The sequence below is a fragment of the Amblyomma americanum genome, chromosome 6 (assembly GCF_052857255.1).
Source record: "Amblyomma americanum isolate KBUSLIRL-KWMA chromosome 6, ASM5285725v1, whole genome shotgun sequence".
Classification (NCBI taxonomy): domain Eukaryota; kingdom Metazoa; phylum Arthropoda; class Arachnida; order Ixodida; family Ixodidae; genus Amblyomma; species Amblyomma americanum.
Window position 1 is genome coordinate 77,355,222 of NC_135502.1, and position 10,410 is coordinate 77,365,631.

General features: G+C 47.7%; 1 protein-coding gene across 1 annotated transcript in view; it reads right to left on the bottom strand.

Moving 5' to 3' along the window:
- LOC144093752 (angiotensin-converting enzyme-like) overlaps nucleotides 1-8,661 on the bottom strand; it is a 34,682-nt gene extending 26,021 nt beyond the window's left edge. Inside the window, exon 1 of the mRNA XM_077627449.1 lies at nucleotides 8,219-8,661. Within this exon, the coding sequence (XP_077483575.1) occupies nucleotides 8,219-8,323 (105 nt within the window). The 5' untranslated portion in view covers nucleotides 8,324-8,661. The remainder of the gene's footprint in view (nucleotides 1-8,218) is intronic.
- Between the last annotated feature and the right edge of the window lie 1,749 nt (nucleotides 8,662-10,410).

Below are 10,410 nucleotides of genomic sequence, written 5' to 3' on the forward strand. Positions count from 1 at the left end.
TTAACCTGGATCAGAGCTTAACCTTGGTCTGATATCCTCGCCAGACGGGCTGACGACACAGCACGATGAGCAGAACCAGGCTAAACACATGCTATCGCACGCCTACTCGGTTGAACTGCGTTGAAACCCTACCACTTTTTGTTACTGTTCAATTTATTTGCAGAACATTGTTTCTGGTGTATTAGTTAGTGACCTGGTTATCATTTATCTTTTCACTGCAGTGCCGCACAGCTTAATATATATACTTAATGAACATGTTTGCTCCAATGCCGACGATATTTGTCTGTGATGATATTTTTGTGTAAGGGACAGCGTATTATGTTACTCGAAATAACTTCGATCATACGGGGCTTTTGACGGGAGGAGAGCTCTAAGCATAGTATTTTTTTTCATTTCATCACCATAGGAATGCGACTGCCGAGACCCTGACTGAACCCGCGACGCTGGACTCAGTACCAGAAGGCATTAGCGCATGAGTCGCCGTGGCGGATGCATGGCTGAATGAAATGAAAAGTCGAAGGGCTTCTATAAGCTTTAGTTGACATGTGGCGATAATTATTTTCATTCTTCTTCTCCAAAGGTGCTTCGGAAAAACGTTCACATCTCATTTTGTTTGTGAAAACAACTCAGCCACGCTGGAAATGCAATGACAGTCTACTACTCTGCTTTATATAAATGAAATTATTGTGATGCAGCTGTTGCTGTCAGGTGCTTACGTGTTCCTTTCAGCTCAATGGACAAAAGCTGCATTGGGACAAGTAAAAAGGGTGAAAAAAAATTGTTCTCTTTGGATAAGCTCAGTGGTCAAATATTTTGTTGGGAGAGATAAAAAATGAAAAATGAAAGTGTCCCGGCCCGTTCGAAAATTCAGTGGCCAGTTGGTAATTCGAGGCATAAATAAATAACAATAATGAGCCCCTCTCCAACCACTAATATATAAGAGACGTCCATTATTCTTATTTCTTTAAGAATATAAAAGAGAGTGGGCTGCCAAAAAAAGAAATAAAAAATGCCCTGCCCGCATCATTTACGGTCAGAATATAGACGCGTCTAAATAGAGCACACTTCCCGCAGACGGTATTACCATTTGAGCGCGGAAAATGGAGCGGAGGGGATTTACAGCTTTTCTCTTACACATACCTGGCTTCGTTTTTTTTTTCCGCCGGTAGAGGCTATTCGTGTTGTAAAAAGAAAAATCAAACTTTTGGATCCTCTGCGGAAAACCCGCGCTTTGCGCCGCGGTGGCTCAGTGGTTAGGGCGCTCGACTACTGAGCCGGAGTTCCCGGGTTCGAACCCGACCGCGGCTGCTGCGTTTTTATGGAGGAAAAACGGTAAGGCGCCCGTGTGCTGTGCGATGTCAGTGCACGTTAAAGATCCCCAGGTGGTCGAAATTATTCCGGAGCCCTCCACTACGGCACCTCTTCTTCCTTTCTTCTTTCACTCCCTCCTTTATCCCTTCCCTTACGGCGCGGTTCAGGTGTCCAACGATATATGAGACAGATACTGCGCCGTTTCCTTTCCCCCCAAAACCAATTATTATTATTATTATTATTATTATTATTATTATTATTATTATTATTATTTGGTAATCTTCCAAATTCTAGAGGAACGAAGCATCGATAAAAACTAGCTGATCTGCACCGCCTCAGTGTGTCGTCGCGCCTCGTGACTTCAGTCTCTCGTTGACTTCTGCAATTCTTTCTTTTTTCTCTCTCTTTCTTGACTTAGGTGAGCGGTACCGCAGCGCCGGATGGCCCCTTCATAACACCCTAAAGGTGTCCGATGCGTTACCGGCCTCCTTATCCGAGAAAGAAACCCAGAGAGATCGCCCAGGGCAAGCCCAAAACAGGCCATAAACGCCCGTCCCAAAGCGCCGTCTTCACACACCGCCACCTCTCGAGACATCAAGCAAGCGACAAAAGACAGGGGGTGAAACTGCGTTCACTATAGTGCGGTCGTAAAGGCCGTCTGCCGCGAGGAGTGCGCGCGACCGCGGAATTTCTCTGCGCTTACCGTGCGGCAAAAGGTCGCCCGTCTCTGCTGTGGGTTTGCGCCAGCTGCAGACGCGCGTCTGCTGCGCACGATTCTTGATTCCTCGCGATGCTATTCAATACAAGACAGATGCGAAGTAAAATTCGCCACGTGTTAAATAAACGAAGAAACAGGTATAGAGTCCACGAATCCCAACGGCCGACTGTATTTGCAGCGCTATCAAAGACGACAACGGACCGGAAGAGCTGGTCAAATGTTTAAAGGAATCCCCCAAGGTGGACTAGATTTGTGATAAGGAAGTAATTACTCATTGGCAGCCACCCGAGCGCAGCCGTTCGGCTACAAAGGAAAGCTGCACAACTTTCTCAGAAACTTCGCAGTTAAATAAAAATTCGTCCTGGTCCGGGGTTCGAACCCGGGACCACCGCTTCACCGTAGCACTCGCTCCACCAACTGAGCTAACCGGGATGGGAAGCTCGGGTGGATGTCAATGTGCAATTACTCCCCTATTACTGCATGGAAGAGCTGCGTTCCACTGCAGAGACTGGAATCAAATAGCGAGACGAAATATTGGTCACCTCTTTCCGAATGTATGGAGCAGGAGAAAGAGGGGAGAGAAGCACGGAGCACTTAAAAGAATGCTTAACACGTTAGTAAGAGAAAATGTTAGCGAATATGCGATTAGCGTCAACTTTCGTGTACCACATACTCTTCTGTAAGGACCGCGCTCGTGTATGAGCTGCTCCCCATAACTCGGCACCCGAAATTTTGGAGAGAAAGAAAGGTATTACAGACGATTACGGTAATTGGTAATGCGACATTTGGAGGCATCTCTTCACACGCCAAATGCCAGCGGTGACGTCACTAGCCACCCAGCGGGATCTTCCCGTGGCAGGCGGCTGCCACTTGGACGACTGGTTACACCGACAACGCAGACGACGCGGAACGCAGGAACGGGCGCCTAAGAGCTGAGCTCCCAAAACAAAAAAAAAGACGTTGCCAAAGAGAATTGCGTTTCACACGTGTAAAATTTTCCTCGCGCGGCACGTTCCACGCGGAGCTAGTGAGAACGCGATAACATAGCTTCACATTAAAATGATGGTGTAATTGATTTCAACAGTGCTTTCGGCTGAGAGGCGGGCAGAAAAAACAGGCGAGGCGAGAGCCTCCCGCAGCGAAGGCAGCGGGTCCCGCGTACGAAGCATCGTTATCAGCCGTCAGCCGAACCGTTCTTGCGGTAGCGTCACATCGCGTCGGTATGCGCACATACAGCTGAACCTCGCTATAACGAAGTTTAAAGGGCCCGTCGATTACTTCGTTATAGCCGTAGCTTCGCTATAGCCGGTTATGAGAGAGTTTGCAAGGGAAATCGTCATTCCTTCATTATATCCATTATTTCGTTATAAACTGCTTCGTTATAGCGAAGATCGAGTGTATCTCCGCCTTCATTCTTGTTCGAAATAACTTCGGTTGGTATGACGCCTGCAAACGAAGTGATCAGCCTGTTTTACTGTGGGAGGCTTTCGCCAGTCTCCACGCCATCCAGACTTCCAATGCGTTGTTTCGATAAAGGTTTCACCAAGCCTGCACTAATTCATCTTAAATTACGAGTGCGTCGCACAAACGCGTTCGGCGAAATATGCGTTTCAACAAGCCCGAGAAAAATTAGTGGAAAAATGGAGGTCTTCTATGAGGGCCGCACTCTGTAATTATGTCGAGAAAAAAACGCGTGTAGAGGGTATATGGTCGACGACTTGCACAAATGAGACCTATGCGGAGAACATGTCGAAAAACTTTTTTTCACAGTGATGGCTATGTACAGAGCTTTCTGCGGAACTAAGGACATAGTATTTCGTAAAAATGTAAAACAATATATTTATATTTATATATTTATATATAATTTATTTATATTTATATATGTCATATGACACATCAAATGGGTCATGAGATGAATAGCAGGGGAGCCATGTCTCGTATTAATTTCCAAGTTTCCGCTAAATCCGTTTTACCATGCGTCCCTCGCACATACATACATGCCCAAAATGACCGTCGTAGCAGCTGACGCGTAAGCTCGTGGCAAATTGCATGAACACTGAGGACTTCAACTTTTTTCTCGTCATTAATTGGGGGGCTGCTTACGGCGTCGTGTCCCCGAAGCCTGCGTTCGTAAGTTCTGAGGCAACGTCCGAAAAATTGGATCAAGCGATGCGGAGGAACGGAGAAAAAGGAAAGCGACCAATGAAGTTACCAGAGCTATGCAAGTGTGTCATACCATGCGATTCGCGTGAACAGTGTCACGCTGAAAAAGAAAAGCAGTATTGTTGTAAGAAAAAGAAGCAGGCTGTAGTCCAAAAGAGGATCACTGCACGCCTGGAGAGATATTTAAACACTACAGGGTCGACATGTTGTCGTCGTATTGCCATGTGCGCGGATAATGCTTTGAAAATGCTTTGACTTCTGCCTCTTTGTGTTTGTTTCTTTCCCTTACTTTTCTATTTCCACTGCGCTGGGCAGCTTTGCTACATATTATACATACGATGCGGGCATTTGTTTTTCATGAAACACACGCGCACACGCACACACACACGCACGCGCGCACGCACGCACACACGCGCACACACGCACACACGCGCACACACGCGCACACACGCACACACGCACGCACACACGCACACACACACACACACACACACACACACACACACACACACACACACACACACACACACACACACACACACACACACACACACACACACACACACACACACACACACACACACACACACACACACACACACACACACACACCCGTTCACTCAAAGAATTGGAAGCTAGCTAGGCACATCCATAAATGGTGCTCTCCTGTACGACAACAGGACGTTCCATTTTGTTAACACAAATGTCAGTCGTTCTGAGAGTGAGTTTCAGCAAACGGGCATGGCAATGTGAGGGTGCTGTCTTGTAACAATATGACAAGTACAGTTCACTCCGCCACAGAAAAAGGAATATAAAGTATACTCATTGCATGTATGTGCACAGCTGTGCCTGCCAAAGCGCATATTTCCGCCCAGTCCAGGTGCAAAAATGAGCCGGAACGGCCTGAATTTCTCAACCGCCGTACGTAAGGCAGTTGACTTAGGGCTAGCGCTGCGGCCTAATTAATGCGTCTGGCATTTTTTCTACGACAGCAAAAAAATAATAATAATAAACTCCGTACGGGGCTGCCTTCAGATGGCGCTCATGTCGGAATGGGACAACGTGGCCTGCGGAGACGCTCGCGTCAGGCGCTGTGCTGCGGTGACCGGAACTCGCGACATTTCCCTGCCACAAAGCTCTCCACGTACGCAAGGGATTCCTACAGAAATCAGTGTGTTTTGTCCTCCTGCCTTTGCGGTGTATAAGCCAGACAGCGCAAAAGGGCTACCCGAGGAGAAGAGTAAAGAAAAAGAAAAGCCCAGCTTGACAAACTGTTTTTCCCGGTTTTTCTGTATCTTCTCGAGACATGAGTGAAAGCTCGGTTTGTCACTGTTAATCAAAAGGTATTTCTCAAGTTTGAGTATCCCTCATTACCAGGAATTCTGGACACGCGCTTCTAGTTCACTTCTCTGCCACCAAGTGGCGCATGTCTTTGGACATCCAAAAATAGCGCGTTGACATCATCCGTGACGTAAGAAATAAAGAGAATGACCGAGTGCCCCCCATCGAAGCGCTATAGGCCGCTAGGCTTAGCGGCACTGGCTGGGCGTTGTCGCGAATTACTAGTAATGATCAACGAATACAATAGAATTTTGAAGCCACGGGTCCAACAGTTTTTTCTGCATGCTTATGCTGTGGGGTCTCAATGTAGGCACGTAGTTAGGATTTTTTTTTTCGCGAGAAGCCCTAGGTAATGTCATCTAGCTTTGGGGGGGGGGGGGGGGGGGGCTATGCTGGTAGCTGGTTGAGCACTGCCCACAGAACAGGGGGAAGGGGGCTGAGCTTAACTCGGGAAGGGCGAGTGGCCGCCGGGCCCCCTCTGGTCCCCCTGAAGATACGTGCCCGTCTATATGCCACCAAGATGCTGCAACAACGTCTTATAAGATGCCTATTGAGTTGAATTCAGACGGCGCGGAATACGTATTACAGCCTACTACTCTGGGAACTCTTTCTGTATGAATAAACCGGGTATACATGTACATTTCTTGAAAGAAAGAAAAAAAATCAAAATTATAAATCATATCATTCTTAAGAGCGATACGGTTTGAAGTTGCATAGACCCACTGGGAGGCAGGAAGTCGATTTAGACTAGGAAATCAACTTGGAAGGCTGCTCGGAGCGCCCCTATATTGCCGCACAGTCCATGAAGAGGTAACTCCGCGGGAGCAGTACTCACTTACTTGCAATGACACTTAAGCTTCGATCCCGATGCGGTCTTTAAAAACACCCTCAAAGAGAAATCTGCATTGCAATTTACACCGGATGTGACGAGGATTAAGCTAAATTGCGCATGGCTTCTATTTATACACTGTAAAATCGCTTCCAGTTAATTACGGCCATTCATGACCGCGCGGCCAGTGCGGGTGGAGGTAGCTTGACAACTGGATAACTATAAAGAGAGCAACGATTAGGCAGATTGAGGTTGGACTGACTATAAGAGCAAGCTTAACCCACTTCAAAGGAGAAGCCACGCTTTTGTACATTCAGTTTTTTTGAAGAACAAGAATATGCTGTGCACACAGTGCTTTGCCAAGGAGACTGACGAAGGAGACACGGGGTACCACCGCAAGCAGGCTTTCTCCCGGCTATTTCCGGTACTGGGCGAAGCGTTCGTGAATGATAACGCGATACGGTGACCTCTTCTGGACCATAACACAGTTGACATCAAAAGTCCTCGTGGCTTTCCATCTGTTCCTAAACTGTCGCGTTGCCTTCTCACGCCACACCCTTCATCTGTGTTGAATACTTGCGATACTGAGAGGCGCCACAGTAGTCCTTTTACCACATAATAAACCTATTATACAAATTTACGGGGTTTTACCCACATGGCACCAGACTACCGATCTACATATGTCCCTAAGTTCAGACATTATTTCTACTGTTCCTAGCAACCAGGGGCAATGTTTCATCGCGTTTTAGCAAGCAATACTGTGCAGGAAAGTAACTTCAATGAGCTGTTTGTAAATGTATGCGTTTACCGACTTTTAGACCCTGTAAATATTTTTGTGCTGACGTTCCAAACCAGAACTGTTAGGACCCGGGTACTTCCCATCATTTTCATGCTAGAATCGAACTGCCATTCTAGCGAGTCCTGCTGCCAGCAGGACCCGCTAGCGGATTTGTCTGAAACGATGAAACCGTATGCTCCTCAAGCTCCAGCCATCCGACAAGACTTTTCTTCTACCTCCAGCGTAAACTTTGTCTACTCATCACGTGCACCAGCCTGACACTACATCCCGCATCCCTCGCTAACGGAACAGGGATAATAATGTGAAAAACGTTATCAAAGGGTCTTCGAATAAATTACTATGGAGCATTCTGGTTGGTTAGAGCCACGTCGAGCCAGGAGCGTACGAGTAGTAGTAAGAGACTTCACTGCAGGAGAAGCCGCTGTCGTGAAACTAGCTGCCAGCCATACAGCACGCCCAAGCGCGGAGACACGCTCAGTCAGGAATAAACACCTTCTGAGCGGGCGACTTGTTATGAGTGTCTAGCAGAAACGTCGACACCTCTTACGCACACAGTCAGCTAAGTTGGCACGCGTCTAGCACACTGGGTCGCAGCACTTGTGACATCCGCTGCCAGTTCATCAACGTTGAGCGCAGCAGGTGCAGAGCTCTGTACACACAAATGCATATGACTCCCCCCACCCTTTTCGGACCCAGACCCAACAGCACATGGCATGGGGCACTGAAAACAAGAGAAGAGTGCTAGATTGGAACAGGCCACGAACAGGCTGTGCTTAGTGACATTTTGCACAGACGTTACACAAACGTGGGCTTTCAAATGAACCAAGTTTAAGAGGTCTTGCTCTGTCTGGTTAAGAACGCGGGAGAAAAATGTTTCGGCCTAACACATGGTGCATAATTTACACACGCATGTTTCGCTTTGCGCTTGTAATATGTCCGCATCATCGTATCATATTCACCGTCCGGTCTGGTTCTGCGTTCGTAATCCCGTGTCGCGTATCACAAATTAAAATAATACAATAGTGAAAGGAAAAAAAAGGAACAGGCGTTCGCTCACGTAGTTGTCGGTCGCTGCCGCCTGCAACAGTGTAGCCAAAAGCACTGCAGCCACAAGACGCGCCGGCGGCGGTGACGAGGCCGATGAGCCCGGGAGAGCAGCCATGACGGTGTGGCGTTCGCTTCAATCTCCGCAGCTGCTCTGGCTGTGAGTGAGCGCGGGTGCGCGCGCTGTCCGGAGGCGACGTCGGCAGCGCTAGTGCCGATCCAGCGGAACGCGCGCAGCAGCGACGCTGTCTCTCCGCGTAACGGTACGGGTACGCGAGGGCTGTGAAGGCTGTGTGCGCGCGGCGCGGCCTAGTCGCGGTGCAGTGTGCCCGGCGTTGAGGTTGCGGTAGTCAGCGCGCAGCTGCGCCCCGGTGGGCGGGAGGGCGGGGGAGGGTTCTTGTGTTTGGTGAACGACCTTCAGGAGACCCGGGATTCAGCGACGACGACGCGCGCGAAATTTTTTTTTTATTTCGTTTTTCTTTTTCTCTCTTCGGCATCCCTACTTATACTTTCTCGCAAGGTTGCCCTTTCGATGAGAAAGCTAAGGCGCGACACATGCTGTCGTTGTTCGTCAACGACCGCATCTAGGCTGATCGCGGCGCATATGTTTCCGCTTTTGTTTTGTTTCTTCGAGCAATGCTAAAGAATCTCTGCCGCCTTCTTCGTTGGTCTTGCAAGCGGTTTGTTCTTGTTCGTGCCAGCTGCCAGTCGTGCGCGGACTGTTTTAATGCCGCTGTGAAGTTGCTATTCCGGCTGTTTTCCTATTGTGGCGGAGCCATATAGCAGCTCTTTAATGGAGGATGAAGGGGAAGAGAGAGACTCATTGAACGTCGTCTGGCTGCGGCTTTAGTACGTTCGCGTGCACGGCTTCCGAAGGGAGAGGGTGTGCTAAAGGTGCCGCTATTAAGCGGCTATATATCCGTATCGTGTGCTCGCTTCTGATTAGTAGCGGCGTGAAGCGTTTTTAAGCCTTACTTGGCTCATGAGTGGCGTGGACGGAACTTGTAGACGGAAGTTGCAAAAGTGTCCGCACGAACAGTAAATCAAAAGTTGTATGGTATTTAACATCAAGTGCAAAAGTTGATTAAGCAACAGTTGATTAGCAACATACATGTAATGATAGTATATAGTTATAGTTTGTAAACAGATAGTAAAAATTATTGATATAAAGTGATAATGATAGCTACTGATAGTGAAGTGCTAGACAGGATAGGATAGGATACACTTTATTGCTCTAACAAGGTCTCTCGGTCAGACAGAGGCCTTCACCTTCAAGCAGATGTCTCCTTCCGTCTTGCAGAGGTAGGCGCCCCTATTCCAGGGCAGCGCTGAATTTGGCCGCTCGCTGGGCATAGATGACCAATCTTCTTTGGAGGATTGGGTTGCCGCTGGAGAGCAAACTCTCCAGCGGAGAGTGCTATAGATATATTGTGGTAGTGATGGTAGTGATAGTGACGGCAGTGATAGTGATAATGATAGCTACCCATAGGGATAGTCCTAGAGATAGTGATAATGATGGTGATAATTATATCTACTGATAGTGATAGTTAGTGCTAGAGATAGTGAGGGTGACAGTGATTATGGTAGTGGTGATGATGACAGTGATTATGATAGCAATGGTAGAAATAAAAATTAAATAAAAATAAAAGGAAGCGAAAAATAAAATTTATTGGAAAAATAAAAATAAAACAAGAAAACAAGAAACTAAATAAAGTAAAGAAATGAAAAAGAAATAAATAAAAATAAGCGCGAGAGAAAATAAAAATGGCGGGACAAAGAGAAGAAAGGGAAAGGATTTCGCATTCCCGCTCTTAAGAAAAGTTAAGTGCAATCCAGTATTTTTTTGCTGGAGCAGGCAGTATATATGACGCTATGTTGCGAAGGAATGTTCGCGGGCGGAAGCGTGGCGGAGGGCAGTGCATGCATCGTGAAGTGCGCGTCACGTCGTAGCAATATTTTGTGTCCCCCCAAGCACCGTCTTATCAGTTAGACGTTATCAGCGTGGAGTGTCCTGCAACCACTAGGAGTCAAGTGTTACACGCGCGGGGTCACTCCGAACCTGGAATGCACTCGAGGGTGTCCTATATTTACGCAACCTGGACTTCCTTCGCAGGACACGGCGGTTGACTTCCAGGGTGTGGGATTTTCGGCGTGACAAAAAAGGAGAAAAAAGTTGAACATGTGCAAGTGGTTTGTACGCGTGGC